General features: G+C 45.3%; 1 protein-coding gene across 1 annotated transcript; it reads right to left on the minus strand.

Moving 5' to 3' along the window:
- Positions 1-687: 687 nt before the first annotated feature.
- CUNH4orf51 (chromosome unknown C4orf51 homolog) lies at positions 688-20,074 on the minus strand. Its single transcript, XM_036282285.1, is given in 7 exon segments — positions 688-758; positions 761-972; positions 1,156-1,225; positions 1,911-1,968; positions 2,835-2,893; positions 15,049-15,125; positions 19,842-20,074. Coding segments are annotated over 7 exon segments (780 nt in total).
- Between the last annotated feature and the right edge of the window lie 954 nt (positions 20,075-21,028).

A 21,028-nucleotide genomic window follows, 5' to 3' on the forward strand; every position in this document is an offset into this window, starting at 1 on the left:
CTCCACAGCCGCCACCTCACCGCCTCCCCAAACCTGCACTGTTCCATAGGAGAGTTCCCAGGCCCGGCAGCAGAAAAATCAAGAAAAATGTAGTATTTCTGGAAGGCCACCATTAACTGGACCTGGGAACCAAGGTGGGTCATCCAACCCCTGTCCCATTAGCTAACTTTATCAGAGTAGCTAGTTGGTGCCCATAGATACATTTTCCAGAGTGATATCTCCATAGAACTAGTGGTTCTTGTGATATGCCAGGTGGTACTGAATAACAGTTTTCATTTTAATGGTCACGTTTTCTTTTTTTCTAATCCACATAACTAGCATACCCAAGCCATGGTATCGCCATACAGGGTGGGGCAAAAGTAGGTTTACAGTTGCAAGGATGTGAAACAGAGGTTATTCTTGCAGTATTGAATCATTGGGTTATTTTCCATACAAACACCTGTCAACGTGCTTCTGTCCACCCCTGTATAATTCCTCAGGATCAGGCTGAGTTGTTGCTGTTTTAAGTCAGTTTAGAGATATCTTAATAAACCAAAGCAATAGGATAGCAAAAATAGTTGTAAGGTTTGTGTTAAATGAGGTGAAGTCAGTAGGGTACTTGCAGAAACAGTGTTTCCCTGTCAACCCATTCCCCAGGAATCCCTGCCAGAGCTCTAAGACAGCGAAAGAATCCATTTTAACACACTGCTAAAGATGACTGGGCTTTGGGAAAGTCTGATCGGGCGGGACAGCCCCTGCTTGGAGGGCCATGTCAGGGGAGCAGGGACAGTAGATGTCGGGTGCCAGGCAGCCACACGAAGAGAGTGTGCCCAGGATGCGAGGCACCCAGAAGGAAGGACAGGCGGAGAACCTAATGCCTTTTTCGCAAGAGGCAGGACCCAAAAAATCACGGGCATCACTGATGGAAATTGGGACAGTAAAGGAAAAACTCCAATCCCCTTCATGGCTTGTTTCCCGAACAACTGGAGCGCTCTGGACAAGAAATGTGCACAATGCTTTGGAGAAGACCGCTTCTCAGAACACTGAGTTAGGGATCGCCTTCGCACCAACTCTAAACATACACACCACCGTGCACGGCCAACACCGACAGGCACACCCACTGGCGCCACCCTGGGGATCCACTTTCGGGTGACAAGTTAAAAGATTCTTACATGCTTCCAGAAGTCTTCCCTTTTCTGATTGTAACTCAGCAGGCTCTGGAATGTTGGCCTCCTAGTTCTCCCATCTAGCGTGAAGAGACAGCCAGCCAGCGTGTAAGTGCTTGCGGTAAATAAACAGAATCTACAGTAATATGGACACATTTACTTCCCAAACCCCTTTTTTTTGTTGTTAATCCTCACCAGAGGATAATTTTTCCACTGATTTTTTTTTAGAGACAGTAGAAAGGAAGGAGGTGGTGGATAGAAAGCAAGGAGAGAGAGAGAAACATCGATGCTAGAGAGAGACACATTGATTGGTTGCCTCCCCCACACGCACCCGGACCAGGGCTAGGGATCGAACCTGCAACCCAGGTATGTGCCCTTAACCGGAATCAAACCTAAGACCAGGCTGACGCTCTAACCACTGAGCAACGCCGGCCAGGGCCTAACCCATTTTCCGTCAGTAGTTCTGAACCCTCCCAGACACTCCCCCACCCCTCTGCCACCGCTACAACCTCCTCGCGGTTTCTCTTGTCCAGAGCTGCTGCTGGCACGTCTCTGGGATTTCTCCCTCCTGTTTCTGCCTCCTACAGTCCCCACTGTCAGGAGAGGGACGACGAAGTCACAAAGTGGTGACAGAAGGAAGGAGGCAGAAATGCAAAAGGCCTTAAGCGGCCTCAGACTCGGAAAGGGATGAAAATATCAAATAAGATCATAATTCAAATAAAGGCAAGACAGGGACACAAAGTGACAGTCTCGGGTAGGACTTACATGGACTTCCATAATTTGGAGGCGCAGGAGAAAAATCACCAAACAGAATTTGGTGTGCCTGCAGAGAGAGATAAAAATACATCAGCGCCCACGCTCACAACCATAGAAATGTAACAATGTTCCTTTCCAGCATGTCCTCCCCCTTCAAAAGGCATTCTGGCACTCTAGATGCCAACAGTAAATCAAAGACAAAATTGGGGAAATTATTTATAAAACAGGACTGGGCAGAAGAGTACTATCCTAATATGCAAATAGCTTATACAAATCAATAAGAAAAACTAAACCCTCTAATAGGAAAATGGGCAAAGGAAATGAATACCACCCATGCTTATTATTCATGGATTTCATATTTGTGACTTTGCCTACTTATTAAAATGTATGTGTAACCCCGAGTCAATCCCCGAAGCACCCTTGAGGTCTTCCAAGGACACGCACAGAGTGGCAAATGCTCGGAGTCACCTGACAGGCACCTTCTCAGTCAAGGTCGGACTTGAGGACACACCTTCCCTTCTTGTTTCATCTCTCACACTGTAAACAAGTGCCCTTTCTGTGATCTACTTAGGGCCCCCCTTTCTGCATTTTTGGGCTTTTTGTTAGCGATTTCATTGTTGAAAATACCCCGCCGCCCCCTGCCACAGTGTGTTGCCGAGTGCGGTCTTATCCTCACTAAGAAAGCACATGTGTTAGATGATCTTCATTTACGCGTGAGTTATAGTGCTGTTGGCTGTAAGTTCAGTGTCAATGAATCAACAATATATATTAAATGAGGTGTCTGCAAACAGAAGCACACATCAAACAAATGTGCGGACTGACCGGTTAATGCAATGTGTGCGCAGAGGCTCCCGGGAACCCGCCCTGCCCCCTCCGGGGTGTGCAGTCACTTAAGCCCTCCACAGGTGAGCGATCATTGAGAAATGGACTTACCACTCTGTGCTTGACACTAAGGGGCTTTTCAAAGGAACTGGTTATGTGAGGGAATAGTCCTGCATGTAAACGAAGGGGGAAAACCAGGCTTAAACTCGGTGTTACCACAAAATTTCTTCCACTCTCAACAAATTGCACACACATCACTTATTTCCCTTTGGGGTCTGACCAGGAGAAAAGGAAGTCAGCCAGGTAAGACGAAATTGTTACTAAGAGTTGATTCACAGTAAGCATTCTGGAGCTTTGGGGGCAGGGGTAAAACATATTTTTGTATGGTATGCATTTAAAAATTTTTTTTTAAATGTATTTATTGGTTCTGAGAGAGACAGACAGACAGACATGGATTTGTTGTTCCACTTATTTACACATTCACTGGTTCGTTCCCGTATGTGCCCTGACCGGGCTCAAACCCACAACCTTGGTGTATCGGGACAACGCTGTAACCAAGGAGGCTACCCAGCCAGTGCTATATGGTACCCATTTCAACTTTATTTTAAAATGAAAATGGTCCTAATAACAGCTAAAGAGACATTGAAATTATGAAACTATAATAAAAAAACCTTACCAGAGTAATTCAGGTTTACATGCCCTTCAGCTTTCTCTCTGAGGTTTTCCTGAAGTAAGCCTAGGATTAGGTCTCAGTCTCGGTGAGCCTCAGAAATGGGAACTTCACCAGTGTCTCTCGGGTTTCCCCTCCCCCCCGGCAGAACAGGATAGCTAGAGTGGGCGAGGGGTAGGTATTTCCCTTTCCCCACGTGGAAGGCTGGTTAGGGAGAGTTGGGTATTTCCCTTCCCTGGTGAGTTATGCTATGATAACACCCTGGCAGATAGAGTTCTGGTTGACTATTTTCTCTGAGGGCAGAGCTTGTTAAGAACACGGTGCCTAAAATTTCTTTCTCTCTTTCTCTCTCTCTTTCTTTCTCTCTTTCTTTCTTTCTTTCTTTCTTTCTTTCTTTCTTTCTTTCTTTCTTTCTTTCACTCTCTCTCTCTCTCTTTCTCTTTTCTTTCTTTCTCTCTCTCTTTCTTTCTTTACTTACTCTTTTTTGTTACAGATGTTTCTCCTTTTTCCCCCACTGCCACCACCCTCCCCCTCCCTGCCCTCCCTGTCCCCAGCTTTGTTGTCTGTGTCCATTGGTTATGCGTATAAGCATACAAATTCTGTGATTTATCTCCCCCCCACCCCTCTTCTGGGAATTGTCAGTCTGTACCCTACTTCCACGTCTCTGGGTCTACCTTGTTCCTCAGACTGTTATGTTCATTATATTCCACAAATAAGTGAGATCATATATTTGTCTTTCTCTGCTTGGCTTGTTTCACTTAGGATAATACTTTCCAGGTCCCTCCATGTCATCTCAAAGGATAAGAGATCTTTATTTCTTACAGCTGCATAGTACTCCATTGTGTATATGTACCATTGCTTTTTTATCCATTCGTCTACTGATGGACACTTGGGCTGTTTCCAGACCTTAGCTATTGTAAATAGTGCTGCTATGAACATGGGGGTACATATATTCTTTCTGATTGGTATTTCAGGCTTCTTAGGGTATATTCCTAGAAGTGGGATCATTGGGTCAAATGGCAATACAATTTTTAATTTTTTGAGGTAACACCATATTGTTTTCCACAGTGGCTGCACCAGTCTGCATTGCTACCAGCAGTGTACTAGAGTCCCCTTTTCTCCACACCCTCGGCCAACACTTGTTGTTTGATGATTTGTTGATGGCGGCCATTCTGACAGGTGTGAGGTGATACCTCATGGTTGTTTTAATTTGTATTTCTCTGATGATTAGTGATGTTGAGCATTTCTTCATATGTCTCTTGGCCATTTGTATGTCCTGTTTGGAAAGGTATCTATTTAGCTTCTCTGTCCCTTTTTCAATTGGGTCTTCCTTTTAATTGGGTCTTTGTCTTCCTTTTGTTGAGCTGTATGAGCACTTTATATATTTTGGAAATCAACCCCTTATCTGATGTATCATTGGCAATGATGCTCTCCCATACAGTGGGTTGCCTTTCCATTTTGATGGTTGTTTCTTTTGCTGTGCAGAAGCTTTTGAGTTTGATGTAGTCCCATGTGTTCATTTTTTCCTTTGTTTCTGTTGCCTTAGGTGATGTATTATTGATAATTCTGCTAGGACTTTTATGGATTCACGAGTCACATTTAAGTCCTTTATCCATTTTGAGTTTATTCTTGTGTATGATGTAAGTTGATGGTCTAGTTTAATTTTTTTTTTTGCATGTAGCTGTCCAATTTTCCCAATACCATTTATTAAAGAGGCTGTCTTTACTCCATTGTGTGTTCTTGCCACCTTTGTCGAATATTAATTGAGCATAATGTTTTGGGTCAATTTCTGGGTTCTCTGTTCTTGAAATATTTTTAACTCATCTTTATTGTTGAAAATATTACAGATGTTCCCCCTTTTTTTCCCCATCGACCCCCTCCTCCCCAACCCCACCCCTTCTTGCCTTCCCCACACTATTGTTCAAAATGGATCCTTTTCCCTACAGAAAGGGCATTTTTCTCTGATGTTTACTCTGGGATCCTGGTCGAGTTCCTGGAGGTACGTCTTACAATACTGTAGGGACTCCCCTGTGCCTAGGTCCCTTTGGAGTTTTTAACTTCCAGGCCTGTCCAGGTTGCCTCCAGCAGTTCATCAATTACAGTTCAGATGTTCCCCCCTGGCTGGTAGCTATGGTGGTTTCCACTGGTGAGTCTCTACTCCAGTGAGCTGTGGTTCTGTTTGCACGTCTGTCTCTCCAATCTTGGGAGCATCGGTTTGCCCTGTGTCTACACCTCTCTTAAGGATCCAAGAAGAGTTGCCGAGGACCAGAAGTTTGGGTGAAGATTTTCCTGCCTGGAACATTCTTCTGCAATATCCAGCTTATACTCATAGAATCAGAGGGAACCAAGACCATGCTGAAATTCTAGGGCTATACATTTTTCTCAAGGTCTAAAGCCACTCTGATATATATTTTAACAATTTTATTGAGGTGTATAACTTATATACCATAAAATTCACCCATTTTAAGTGTACAGTTCAATGATTTTTAGTAAATGTATTAAGTTCCGCAACTATCACCATAATACCATAAACTAGCATTAGAGCATTTTCATTATCCCAATAAGATCTCTCAAGCCCATTTATGGCTAATCTCCTTTACTCTCTCCAGCCCCAGAAAACCACTAACCCACTTTCTTTCTCTGTAGTTTTGCCTTTATTGGACATTTCATATCAATGGAATCATACATTATGGGGTCTTTCATGTCTGGCTTCTTTTACTCGACATGTTTTTGAGGTCCATCCACATTGCAGCTCTTTTAGTATTTTGTTCCTTTTTATTGATGAGTGGAATTCCGTTGTATGAATAGAGCACATTTTGTTATCCACTTACCAGTCGGTGGACATAAAGGTTATTTCTGATCTGGGCTATTGTGGATAATGCCACAGTGAGCACTCGTGTGGTAGCATGAACATATGTTTTCATCTTTCTTGGATCAATACCTACATGTACAATTGTTGGATCCTACAGTAAATTTAGATTTCACTTTTAAAGAAAATGTCAACATGTTTCCCAAAATGGCTGCACAATTTTACATCCCCACCACCCATGAATGAAGGTTCGTGTCTCCACTTCCTCACCATTTTTTTTACTGTCTTTGGGATAATAGCCATGCTTATGGTTGTGAAGTGGTATTTTCACTGTGGTTTTCATTTGCATTTCCCTAATGACTAATCATGTTGAGTTCTCTCAAAATTCCAATTTGATTAAAATAAATAAAAACTGATCAGAGAACAAGAGTGTCTTATTGGCATATGATGAGTTTAGGGATGAGTCAAGGGAAAGGAATAGTATTTGTCAAATACTCATTGTTATTTGTGCTATTTTACACTGATACTTTTTAAAACAAGGTATCATAGGCTAAAGTCAAATAAAGAGGTCAACAATTATTTAGCTAAGTTCAAGAAAGACCCGCTTTTGCACACCTATAGTAGAAGCAGGTGGATAAGAACTTTCTCTTGCATAGTTAGCTCTGATTATTCCATTGGCCATGAAGCCGAAGCCTTTCAAAGCACTACCAGACTTTATAATCCCATTGGCCTGCCAGAGACTTAACTAGTTTTTTGTCACCCACCTGTTCAAGAATTATATGAGATAATCACTAATTAGTAAATGAAATTATACTATAATATTAAAGTTTTACAGAAAGTAATATTGAGGCATTTGGTAGACTATGGAGGGGAAAGAGGCATTAGAATTTTTGCTAAACCATTGCATGAGGGATTGACACAATTATGTCCATCTTTTTGGCCAAACTCGGTCATTTCTCTGACTGAGCTAGCAATGTCTCTTGTTTTCTTTAGTCTGTTTACGGAGAGGAAGGAACACCAGCAATACATATGTTGAAGTACGGTTAGCTAATGATTTTTTTCCTTGCGTGTTCACTGTTGACAAAATAGAACCCGGAGTCCAACTTGACCTTGGGAGTTTCAGCTGACCCTTTTAATTAAGGACATTAAATGTTATCCTGGTTCGCTAGTGTGTATCCACCTCCCAGCTTCCACCTCCTTATCCTAAAACTGTAACCAAAGGCAATTTTGTTGATGAAAACAACAGTTAGAAACTGCCAACATATTCCATCTTCAGGTATTACTAGATCCTTAACTGTTGTGGCAACCCCGATGGAATGCTACAGGTATTTGCTTTTTAAAAGTAAGTTTTCAAGAAAGCAGGAGTGGGTTGGTGAGCATCAGAAAATCAGAGAAGCTCAAGTCTGGAAGTATTCTCCTAGGTCTTCCGATCATTCGGTCTACCTACTGGTATCTGTCGCGGAACAGCTCTTAGCTGCATCTGAGATCTACTTTCCTTTTCACCGACTGGGGTCGATATGCTCTCCTACCTCCCCATATCCGAGTTCCTTAAAACCATGAGTTTCTTCAAAGGAAGACTCATAAACACATAACATAATGTTGGAAAGTGAAGACAAACTATTCTTAATCTTCCTGAGTACTGTGGTTTTATTGCGTGTACACAAAAGAGGAGACTTTAGATCAAAGATTAACAACACCTAACCTAGAGTCCATGGACACCCAGAGGGACCCAAGACGCGCGTGCTGTTGGCTTGCAGTAGTGTCTTTGTGGATTTTGTTCTGAAGATAAGGGCCCAGAGCTTCCACCAGATTTTTTTAAACTGCCTAAAAAATAGGAGGTCTCTTAAAGATAGAGTTGCTAACTACTGGAAGAGATAGAGAAAATCTTTTCCTAATAGATTTTTAAGAGTAAGGCGTTTAATGATCTGTATAATAGGATTTTAAAAAGTTATTTTATCAATATGGAGCTTCTTAAGTGTGATAATAGTATCATTGTTCTGTAAGAAAACTAACTGTCTTACTCATAGGAGGCACCTACTGAAGTACTGAAGGACATACTGTTACAATGTCTGTAATTTATTCTCAATAGTTCAGGGAAGGAGTCTATACGAGTATCAGCAGAGAGAGACAGAGATAAAACTACCAATAACAAATGTGGCAGAATGTTCACAACTGATAAATCGAGGTGAAAGAAGGTGGACACTGCATGATTCCTTCAACTTCTCCATGGATTAAAACAATTGTTAAATTGTGATAAAAGAATAAGGCATTCGTTCATTCATCTGCTTTAAGTTCACAATTACAGGTAAAGAAGGAGTGCTGCTATCATAGTTTATAGATGGCTAAAGCAAGGCAGAAGATTAGGGGAACCAGCCAGCAGCCGCCCCCAATCACATTTGAGCCATAACCAAGGACAGACCTCAAAACGATGCTTTGCCTTCTTCTCGGCTTCCCCCACCTCCCCCCAGCCCACCCTGCCGGCAGACTCGTGGTTTGTTCACACAGGCCACCGAGGTCACTGAACTGCCCACGACAGTGCTGCCTTTAAGCTCATGGGCAAAGCAAACGCAGCCCCCTCCTAGAGGAAGTTACGCTTGAACAGTAAAGCGCACACGGTAACAGATGGCATCTTGTGACCTTCCTAATAACAGGCTTGGCTGCCAATGTCCCCTTGTGTCTAACCTCAGCGGGGAATTTGGAAACTGTTGCCTTAGACTTGAATATTTTCTAGCAAACATATTTAACCATTTATTTGATGGTTTCCTAATTCAAAATAGAGATTGCAAAACCAAGTTCCCAACCCCTGAAAGGGCGGTTGTATTCCCGAGTCGGCGGGTTCTGGAATTCTCTGGAGTGTGCTGGCCATCACCCAACGTATCTGTCGCTTTGAACGGGGCGAGAACCTCAGTCCCGGGCTAACCGCCTATCAGGCTTTCTAGGTGGACTGGTGGCCAACGGGAGCTTTGTTTCTTTCTGTCGTTTATAGGAAATGTGTGCACTTTCCACCGCATGCAAAGTAGCCAGAAAACAACGCGAAGCCAGCCTTCGAAGTCCCTCTGCTGAGACAGCCCACAGGAGTGAATGTGGGAACCCGGTGGCCAGTGCGGCTTGTTCTGTCACCTGGGTCCCTGGCTGCAAAGCTCCACAGTAAGAGAAGGAGGGAGGAGGGGGAGGGAGGAGGGGAGGATGCTGCTGAGGTGAGGGAGCGCCCCTCATCCACAACCATCCCACAGGGGCAGTTTTCCTTTGTGAACTGTGGAAGGCAAACCAGTGTGGCCCTGGGGGCGGACGATGAAGACACACGTGCCGAAGCCCGAGGAGTCCTCTTCTGCCCTCACCAGGGTGGACTGGAAGGGCCCGGACCAGACAGAGTGGTAAAGTCAGGCAGTTGGCAGAGAAAGTGCAAGGAAATCTCCGGGCACACGGTGGAGTGGAGAGTGTGGGACCTTAGGTGGAGACACGCAGCTGCCGGCACAGGGCTGTATGGAGTCAGACGGGAGGACACAGTTGAGAGCTGGGTTTCTGTTGGGGGGAAGCTTCCATCCAGGGTCTCTCCTGCTTGCTGTGGCCCCACCTCGACTGCAGAACAGAGGACGCCTTGGAGAAGGGAAGGCCCCCGGTGCTCCTGCCTGGGAAAAGCTGGCCCGGTGTGCAGGAGCCTCCACGGGGAGCCAGGAGGCTCCCCCGGGAAAGCTGGGGGCAGGGCGCCTGGTTGGGCTGCCCTTCACCCCTCTGTTTATTTAATCCTCACCAGGGGACCTTTTCCCACTGAGTTGTAGAAAGAGTGGAAGGGAGGGAGGGAGAGAGAGAGATATCAATGTAAGAGAGACACATGGATTAGTTGCCTTCCACATGCTCCCCGACCAGGGCTGGGAATCGAACTTGCAACCCAAGTATGTGCCCTTGACTGGAATCAAACCCAAGACCCTTCCGTGCGCAGGCCGATGCTCTAACCACTTAGCAACACTGGACAGGGTCACCCCTTTATTATTCCACACACTAGAAAACCTGTGGGGAGCCCCCTCTGTTCCAACTCCATTCTGGAGCCCCATAAACTTTGGACATGATCCCCAAACAATGCAAGATGGCACATCCCTGCGATACAGTGGAAGCAAGGTCAGCGAAGCTTGGGAGCCACGAGGGTCACGTGACTAAAAACCGGAGAGCACTCCCTGCCCTGGGCAGACGGGCACCGGGCACCCTCCTGCCTCTGTCCCCCCTGCCCTGGGCGGACGGGCACCGGGCACCCTCCTGCCTCTGTCCCCTGCCCTGGGTGGATGGGCACCGGGCACCCTCCTGCCTCTCTCCCCCCTGCTGGGCGGACGGGCACCGGGCACCCTCCTGCCTCTGCCCCCCTGCCCTGGGCGGACGGGCACCAGGCACCCTCCTGCCTCTGTCCCCCCTGCCCTGGGTGGATGGGCACCGGGCACCCTCCTGCCTCTGTCCCCCCTGCCCTGGGCGGACAGGCACCGGGCACCCTCCTGCCTCTCTCCCCTGCCCTGGGTGGACGGGCACCGGGCACCCTCCTGCCTCTCTCCCCCCTGCTGGGTGGACGGGCACCGGGCACCCTCCTGCCTCTCTCCCCCCTGCTGGGTGGACGGGCACCGGGCACCCTCCTGCCTCTGTCCCCCCTGCCCTGGGCGGACAGGCACCGGGCACCCTCCTGCCTCTCTCCCCTGCCCTGGGCGGACGGGCACCGGGCACCCTCCTGCCTCCCTGCTCCCTCCCTATCACCCCCGTCACGCTTGCCAACACTTGTCTGGGCTACTACACGTGCGTGTTTCAGACTCGGGTCGGCTGGCTGGACCTCCTTCAGCCCACCACAGAACCTGGCGGGGAGGGGAGGAGTATAACTCAACCCTGTGAATATGCGACAGTGCCATATGCTGTCTGTCCTTCCGCTTCTTCAAGTGTTAGGATTCTGTGTGCTGTCGCAGAGGAGTCTAAAGACTGCCATTGGAAACACACGTGCTTGAAAGACTGCTTCCATAACAACTGCATGCCAATTTTAAAAAGTACAGTATTTCATACACTCCCTTTCTGAGACAAATTATAGATAAGAAACTGCCTCTCTAAGGAAGTATGCTGTGAGGAAGAAACAGTCAACACTGGAAGGCCCATAGTAACCGTTGTTCGGCACACAGTTGTAAGGCCTCTGGTTTGGGTGAGTCCTGTCCCAGGTGCTAGAGCCACAGGGACAAACAAGACAGACAAGCTCCTGCTCTCAGGAAGCTTATGCTCTAGGAGATAGTAAGCAAGTAAACAAATACGACATTACAAGGAAAGCACACTAGGCACTCAAATAGAAATTTGGGGGGGGGTGGTAGAGTGTGAAGAACTGTCTTTAAATATGGTGTCCAGGGATAACCTCTCTTTAGAGGTGACATTTAAATTCAGGTTGAGGTTACAACTCAGAGAGCCAGGACAATTGCATTCCAGCAAAGAGAGTGTATGTGCAAAGGTCCTGAGGCAGGGATGGCTTACCGTTTTCAAGTTATTAAAAGAAACTACTGCCTGGCTGGTGTGGCTCAGTGGTTGAGTGTCAACCCATGCACCAAGAAGTCGCCAGTTCAATTCCATGTCAGGGCACATGCCCAGGTTGTGGGCCCAAACCCCAGTGGGGGGCATGCAGGAGGCAGCTAATCGATGTTCTCTCTCATTGATGTTTCTATCTCTCTCTCCCTCTACCTTCCTCTCTCTCTCTCTCTCCGTCTCCCTTCTCTCTCTCTAAAAAATCAATAAAGAAAAAAATGTGGTTTTTTTGTTTGTTTGGTTTTTTTTTTTTTTTAAGAAACTACTGGAACTGGAGCAGAGTGAACAAAAGGGAGAAAAGGCACAAAACAAGCCTGGGAAGACAGGCAGGGTCACATTCATGCAAGACCTAAAAAGCCTTGATGAGGAATTAAGTTTTATTGCAAGTGCAACAGGAAACTGAAGTGGCATCAACTTGTTTCTGCTTTAAGACTTCCCTGTGTGAAGACATCATTTGTGGGGTAGTCTGGTGAGTCCTTTTTGCTTTTAAAAGTTTTTCAAGGTTTGGAGAAGGCTTCGCAGAGAAATGAAAGTTGGAATAAAGGAATAGAAGAAAAGAGATGTCAACAATGGACACAAACACTCTTGAAGCGACATGACAAACCATCCTGATGTTGCCCTCAGAGTGTTATTCGGTCCTTATCAATATTCTCCAAAACACTGTCATCTTGTAAAAGGATGTATAGCATAGAAACAGTTCCAGGTAGCTGCTTCAGATACTTGGAACTTGTTACCTGTGGTTAGGGACTCTCCCAAGGAGACCTCACACATGTTGTCCTAGCTGGGCTGTGACATGGTCAGACGATTTAAAGCCTCTTCCCTGGTACATCTTACATCTCCCGGAACAGCAAGACTAAAAGAGGCCAGTGTACCCTTAGGGGTGCAGGTGTGGGACACAGAGACAGGGCTAAGAGCCAGAGAAGAGGCGGGGTGGCCAGTGAGCGCTGCCCCGGTCTGCCCGGTCTGCACCCCACCTCGCTCCTCATCAATGCTTCTGCTGCAGAGCAGCTTTAAAAGCGAACAGAACTTGCTAGGATCTGTTTTGTCAGCGTGTAAATGGGAAGTTGAACTGCTTGTCAATTTCTCGTTGTTGTACTCGACTTTTATGATACTTGACTTGTATTTTCATTAGCTGTCGCTTCGTTCTTTGAATATAGGAGATGAGCCTACGAGGGGGCCATGGGAGCGGGGAGCCACAACCAAATCAAACCACTGGGAAGAAACTGATGTACTGCAGAAGGAAACCCACTTCCATGTAGGCACAACAAGGACAGCTGGACCCCCTGAAAGGCAGCTGTGAGAAGGAATTGGAGAACTTTTTTGCTGTGATGACTGTGAATCACACATAAGCCCGGCCCATCTGATTTGCATATCTGTACGAATGGACACATCTCCACAAAGAGACAATCAACAGACCCATGTCCGCCAGTGGTTAACAAAGTTATAAAGTTGGCCTGGATTGATCATTTGACCCCTGCCTTCAGGTTTTAACTCATTAGGGGCTTCTAGCATCATCCAAACATTAAACATGGGAACTGAAAAAGAAGCACAAGGAGAAGCTACCCTTTGGCCAAATGACATAATTCTGCCTTCATGCACTGTCACCTCTAAATGAAGCCAGTACAGTAGGTCCTCACTTCACTCTGTGGGTATAGGTTTCGTGCCTTTAAATGAAATGATGTAGAACGAAACCGATTTTGCTGACGGCTGAGTGATATAAACAAGAGTTCATTTCCACAGCGTCTCGTCACGTCATAAGGGAACGACACTGACCAGAACAGCGCTGTCTGAGGACCTGCTGCAGCTATCCATTAAACTGACCGTTTGAGGACAGTGACAAAAGCCACAGGGGCAAAATCTATTAAGAAGTCATCATTATGGATACAGACACTTCCGTCATTTCCTCCTACAGTACTTCGCCATAAGCGCCGGAGAGGGAAACAAAGTCGCACCTGTCACACAGTGGTTAATTATTGCTTTTGCTGCTCATGCCACTACCCTTGAATACTGCCCCCCTCCGACTGCGGGACTGCTGGGCTCTCAGCGCCCCAGGGCAAGGTGAGCGCGGGTTCATCAGAATTCTGAAGGGCACAGATAGAATTTAAATGTAATGGGAGCGACTCTGTGCTACTCAGATCAGATGCGCTGTCCCCTTAGCTGACACCGAATGACGTGATCAGCTGTTTAATTTCTCGTACCCCCGCTCGGTCTTGTCTCCCAACTACGGAGTGTGTTTCAGTTTTATGTTCATTACCGCGAAGGAGAGAAAGTGAGTCTTGCCTGATTCTAACGGCTGCGCAAATGGGTAGCTGTCCTGTCCTTCTGCCTCAACGAACCACAGAGGACGCGCAAAACCCATCTCAGAGGAACGCCTCCCCTAGAGTCCGGTGTCCTTGGGAAAGCCAGCAGCACAGTGCTCTTCCCAGGCAGCTGTTCGAAACCTTTGTCTCCATCATTTAGGAAAACCCCACAGGGCCGCAGGACAGCTCTTTCCCCTCAGCAACCCCGTCCTGAAACGCGCGATCTCCTAAACCTTTAAATACGACAGCAAAAAATCTTACCGGGACATTTCATAGAGTGCTCAATAATTCTAATTTGAGATGGCGTTAGTCTTATTAAACCTTCAAAGGCTGAGCCCTGAGAGAAGGAAATGACAGGAAAAGCCTGTTGTTCCGTCCGCAGAATCAGTGTGGCAGGATGGCCGGCGATTTCTTCCCCGCAGGTGCAGGCGGTACCCAGCGAGGAGCCCGTCTGAACTCCTTGGCATCTGATGGGACCTGGCGACTGCGTGTGGGACCCCAGGATGAAGGAAGCCTGCGCCCTTAAATCACCCCTGGGAGGTCTACCTGCAAAACCCCCACCTTGGCCTTTAAATGAAGAAAAAAGACCTTTTCTCATGTTAAGCGCCTGGAATTCCGAGGTTTCTCTCTTATAGCAGCCGGAGTTATCCCAGTAACTGCAGCGGGTAGAGGTGGTTACAGATGAGCCGATATCACTTCCTGGCTGGTGGTCTATAGCTTTGGCTTCCTTCTCCGTTCTTTGATGTACCCAGTAAAGCTCAGGTTACATTACCTAGAGCTCCAAGCTCAGGCAGAGTTACATTTGGGGACTAATTGAAGAAGGGAATTTTGGCCCTAAAATAACTGCCATTTTTAAGAATGACAGACCCAGAGTAGAATATGTTTTATTGCTAAGGACACTTTGCCAATAGTAGGCAAATGGAAACCATATGGACTTCAATCAAGAACCTAGAAGTTAAATGAAAGCAACCTCACCAGAAGGGCCCTGCTCAGAGCTGATGATGCTGCACCTACCTTTGACGCCTGGGGTACCTTGGGGACCAGCCTTGCTGAGTGTGGGGTTGTAGGCAGAGCCCTTTGGTGATGACATCCTGAAGAGAGCAAACAGAAGAAACAAGTTGTAAGTGTATGGGTCTATAAGTCACAGCCTATGGTACTTAGAGGGATTTTCACTTATCTTTTCATTTAATTTCTGAAATTTTTGCTTCCTCTCTTCCCCTTTCCAACTCCCAACTCCAATCTCGCACTCTCCTTAAACCAACCCAAGTTGGACTTGCTGTCTTCAGTGACTTGTTTGTTCCCTGATGTGTTATACAACGGTAAAATGTTCAACTTTTGTACATGAAAAACTCAAACATTAAGTTCATAACTGTTTTAAGAGGATTTGTGAGTGTTTCTCTAAGAAGTTGTTTTCAAAGTAAGTGCTATGAATGGAACAGAAAATATTACAGTGTTTGTGTTGGTTTCCCAATACAACTTAGAACTTAATAGTAGTGGAGTAACTTGGGGACACACAGATGTGTGCCTGTCCTTCAAAACACATCTGTTCCTCAGTCTCCCTGAATCCAGACAGGGCACACTTTTTAGGTAAGCCAGGGCTTGGTGGGAAGCGCAGGTTACTTTGTGAAACGGACAGTCATAGATTCTCAAGTGCAACTCACCGTGGCCACTGTTTCAGGGCCTCTGACTGGGAAAAAGAGTCTCCAAGCTCCAGGACCTGGAGCTGTGGGTGTGAGGTGGGCATGGCCTGGAATTCATGTCAGCCTCAAGGGTACCAAGATGCTCCTATCCATGTGTTCAGCCAACAAATTAGCCTTCGTCATCCCTGAGACAGGGGTTGGGGGCCCAACCTGCATCTTCTTCTCCTAACCTGCAGCAGCCTTTGAATCCCGAGGGCATCCATTTTAAAATGAGATTTCCGAGCCCGACCCTAGTAATCATTTTTCAGTAGGTTTGGGGCAGGTGGTATGATCTAGGTAGTAAGTAGAGTGGTTTCCTAACTTCTATGGGAATCACATCTTTTTTTTTTTTTATCCTCACCCGAGGACACTTTTTCGTTTTTTGCTCAGATAGAGTGGGAGGGAGAGAGAGGAGGAGAGAGAGAAACATCGACGTGAAAGAGACACATCGAGTGGCTGCCACCCGCACGACCAACCACGGCCGGGGACAAACTGCAACCGAGGTACGTGCCCTTAGCGGGAACCGAACCCGGGTCTCTCCGGACCGCAGGCCGACGCTCTAACCGCTGAGCCAAACCAGCCAGGGCGGGAATCACATCTTTGCTTCTCTTTATATTTTGTATCAACTATGCAGACATACCCAAACACATTTATGCAAATGGATTGTACAATATGTATTACATCTGGCTTAAAATGCTCAACATCATGTTTGTGACATTACTTGGGTGGGGCCACAGTTAGCTCATATTCATTGACGTTGTAGGAACGTTCTGCTGCCTAGCCATGCTGCTGTAGTTGAATGCTACTTACTCTACATTTGGCTTGTTTTCAGTTTTTTGGTTATTAAGAAAAATGCTGCTCTGAACATACTTGTACATGATTCTTGGTGTATTTGTGAAAAATGCATTTCCACTGGGTATATACTTAGACGTAGAACTGCTAAGTCTTAGGGTATCCACAGTGTCCACTTTAGAAGACCAAACTAGTTTTCTAAAGATGTCTATCAATGTACATCCCCACTATCTGTTTATGAGAGATCTCATTGTCTTACACCCTCACCAATACTTAGTATTAATGGTCTTTTTCATTTTAACCTTTCTGGAGGATTACTTATATGTAAGCTCATTGTGATTAGTTAAGCATTTCTGGATTACTGATATGGCTAAGTATCTTTTAATAAGTTTAATGGTCACTTGAATATCTTCGTTTATGCATTTCATTGTTTACAGTCTCTCTGATTTTTCTAGTGGGTTGTCTTTGTTGTACTAATTTGTAGGAGTTCTTTAGACTGTGATGATTCCAAGCCCTTTGTTAGCCACTGAGTTGAAAATATCTTCTTATTTTGGTGGCTCATCTCTTCATACTTTTAATGGACATTTCATCAAACAAAACTATTTAATATCAAGGTAGTACAACTCATCTCATTTTTATTTGTAGATAGTGCTTTTTAGGTTCTATTTAAGAAATCTTTGCCAACCTCAGGATCATCAAGATAGTCTACATATTATAATCTTATGGTTGTATTGTTTTGCCTTTCACACTTAGCTCTTTAATTCATAGAGAATTAATCTACCTGGTGCTTTTGGTTTTGTTTTTAATATGTTTCTATTAATTTCAAAGAGAGGAAAGGAGAGGGAGAGAGAGGAGCATTGATGTGAGAGCGAAACATCAATCAGCTGCCTCCTGTATGCCCCTTACCCAGGATAAATCCCACAACCTAGGCATGCGTCCGGGCCAGGAATCGAACCAGCCACCATTCATTGACGCTTAGCCATCCGAGCCACACCAGCCAGGGCACCCCTCTTCATTTTAAACCAAGTTCTCTATTTGTTCCTTCAAAGCACACATGGCTTGTTTACCTGGCAGGTGCCTCCCTCCCCAGACTGTAAGCTCCATGAAGACAAGGCTATATATGTTTTCATCACTCCCGTGGCCCCAGTATCTAGCCTAAAAGACCTTACACAAAGCAGGATCCTAAAAATATTTGATTAATGAATGAATAAGTGAATGATTTAATGAATAAACAAAGCATCAAGGCTTAAAAACTGATACCCGTGCCATACTTTTTGTCTTAGGAATTCCAAAATGCAACTCTTCCCTTATTTTAACCTTGAATCGATACCCATATTCCATGAGAGCTGGAATCGATATCCATATTCCATGAGAGCTGGAATCGATACCCACATTCCATGAGAGCTGGAGTCGATACCCATATTCCATGAGAGCTGGAATCGATACCCACATTCCATGAGAGCTTAAGGGTGGGACCACACTCGCCTCCATTCTCCTGAAGCAGGAGCTTTTTCTCAGCACGTGTATGAATTTTACATAATTGCTGTTAACACGGATTCAGAACCAAATGACCAACTTTCCTCCGTCTTGCACAATATGGGTATTCAATGTATATGGTGAATAAAAAGTATTATGTTTCGTATACTTTAATAATTTCCTGACTTGACACATTTTAAATGATCAGTCATTCATATTTTATTCCGTAATCCCCCTCGGACTATTTTAGATTTTATAGCAGTGTAAAAAACGTCTCTTTATAGCCTTTCAAATTTTTAATCAAACAGCTTTTGCTCCTAACTTAAGACATTTGTCCTTGGGGCTAAAATTAACCAAGAGCAAGATTAAAAACAAAAGCAAATTTGGAATATAACCAGTACTTTCAAAATGAGTAGAGTCTGCCCTCCATCTTCAGGTCTAACCCTTGCTGCTTCTTAGCCTATAACAACACAAACAGTCGTTCTGCAAAGGATATATTTACATTTCTGAGGTCCCAAAAAGCAGATGAACCTCACAAGCCTGTGCTCTTTAGTGGTTTGCAATGTCACAGGGTACCTTGTGAGTCACATAATGATCATACTCCCAATAGGAAACAAGTTCAAAGTTCTGTTCATCGTCACCAGACATCACAGTTCTGCATTTTTCTAGTTATTGACTATTTTTTTCTACTCTGATGAGTGGATATGTTCAGATATCAGCTTTCAAACTATTTATTTTCAGAGAGGACCTCTTCAGTAGAACTTGGAGATTCCCCGATCTGGCCAAGAGATGTCTTGAAATTCACAGAATTAGCAAAGGAACATCCCAAATTAACTGGCGTTCTAACATATTTGAGCGCTATTAAAGATGCAGAGACTGCAGCTTGTCCAAATTAACCAGACAAGGCATCCAATCGGAAAGTACTTCTGAGACATCAGAGCTTTAAGCATTGTTTTGATAATCTGGAAAGCCCTGGAAAGCAATATAACTAATATTTACTAGGGTATTGTTTGAGTGTCTTCACATCTCAAGTTGGAGCCAATAAGACCATTGATTTTCAAATAGATTTCCAGAATATAGACGAGATCGTTGACAACGAACACACGGAGGGACATCTTTCTTCATGAGTCCTCATATTTTTCCACACCTCCATGAGCAGTTTCTGCAGTTCTCTGATAATACTGGGGATTAAACGCTTCTTTCCCTGTGTGCACCCCTCCCCTCCTCCAAAGCGTGGTTTCCCACCTCCCCAGACAGCGCAGAGGAGACCTGCCTCACTGAGATCTTTCTCACAACAGGCCACCCCTCCCCAGACGCTGACAGCATCTCCCTCCCATGTGCTGACTACTTATTTCTGTGGTTGCAGTTATCATATTAAACTGAAATTACATTTTTTTATGTGTGGGCCTAACAGTAAACATTCGGAATCTGTCTTTCGGGCCCCCAATACTGTATTTTTCGGTAGACATTACAAAGTGGAGAGCAGAGGAGAATTTAGTCAACTTCCTGCTCCGGGAAGATTTTTCAGCTAAAAGTGGACAAACTAGAAAAGACACAAAGAAAAAGGCCCAAGAGCCCCTCTTTGCTGAGCAGAGAACACACAATATCTACAGTTCAATCAGACATTCGTATTTTTATGTTTTCAGGAGCACGTAGTTATAATTTTACGAGCACTAAATAGAATCATCATTTCAGCTGGTAACTGACATTTAGCTCTTCTCCCCACTGACATTTACAAGAGGAAAAGATGCAGAGTTAAGTCCAGGAAGTCTCTCCGCGTTTACAATACCCTCTTTCTCTGATCACATTCTGGTCTATTTATAGCGACATATCCAGGTGCAAATTACAAAGAAACCTTACTGGTGACACTCTGGCCGGTGTTGTCCTGCTTCCAAAGGAAATCGGCCACAGGTGGATTTATCCCGTTCTTTTTTCCGGTAACTGCCCGAGTATGTGGTTAGAGAAGAGTCTGACCATCTTGTTTCGTTCCGCCAAGATGCCCCGGCCTTGCGTCTGATCAGATCAAACTCCTGAGGCGTAAGAGGGCTAAAGGGCAGAAGGATCTGAGGAGTCAAGTAGAAGAAGTGTGCCATGGCCAGGAATGGCCTGCTCTGGTGACTTTTCAAGCCCTCTGCATAATGAAGAATGAATCGGCTTTTAGGAGCAGGAAGTAATTGACCGGGCTCATCAAAAGTTGCCAAGCAACAGATCACAAAATTCCAGATACCACCACCCTCATGCTCCCCAGTTTTAACTGGCAAATTTGTAAGTTATAAAACTTTCTGGCCTTCGTTCTAAAAAACATATACTGCTACAAATTATGGCCAGAAAGCAGGTAGCAACCCGTTTTTATAAATAAAATAGCCAATCCTGATGATGGTGGTTTAAGAGATAGGAACAAGGGATAATAGGCTCTAAAGAGTGGCCACCGGGGGTCTGGAGGCCCACGGGAGCTGCTTGTGATGTAACAATAGCAGGTGTCTCAGACCATCTATGTCACAGAGCAAAGGTGCCTGGGCTGGCTGCACACGCTGGGCCCAGGGCTATGCAAATAAGCAGCAGCTCAGGCCCCACCCCTCCACCCCGGCCCCACCCCTGCCCCAGCCCCGGAGAGTCTGATCGCATTGGTCTGGAGTAGGGCCCAGGCCCTGGTATTTTAAAAAAGCTCACTCCTGAAGGATTCTAAAGAGCAGCAGGGTTAAGAATTAAGGTCATCGAAATGTCCCTGTGAACCTTTTTTAGGTTGAGAAGTCACAGCATTCAATCTTTAATTCACATCATTTTCTGTATCCGTCACTAATAATGACTCTGAATCTGATTAATATGTTTGCCTGTCTTTCTCCACATTCACAATCCTTTGGCGAATGGAAATCAACATTCCTCCTTTCTGTAATCATCTCTTGGAGCATAGCTCACAACCCTTGTGCCTACTCCCATAGCCTGTGGAATTCTTTATAAATACAGATGTCATGCCTCACCTTGATCAGCCCCACTCTGTGAGTGGATCCACCATCAGCATTCAAACATTCTTGCCCGGCCAGTGTGGC

Source organism: Molossus molossus, unplaced genomic scaffold (genome assembly GCF_014108415.1).
Source record: "Molossus molossus isolate mMolMol1 unplaced genomic scaffold, mMolMol1.p scaffold_m16_p_4, whole genome shotgun sequence".
NCBI classification, from domain to species: Eukaryota; Metazoa; Chordata; class Mammalia; order Chiroptera; family Molossidae; genus Molossus; species Molossus molossus.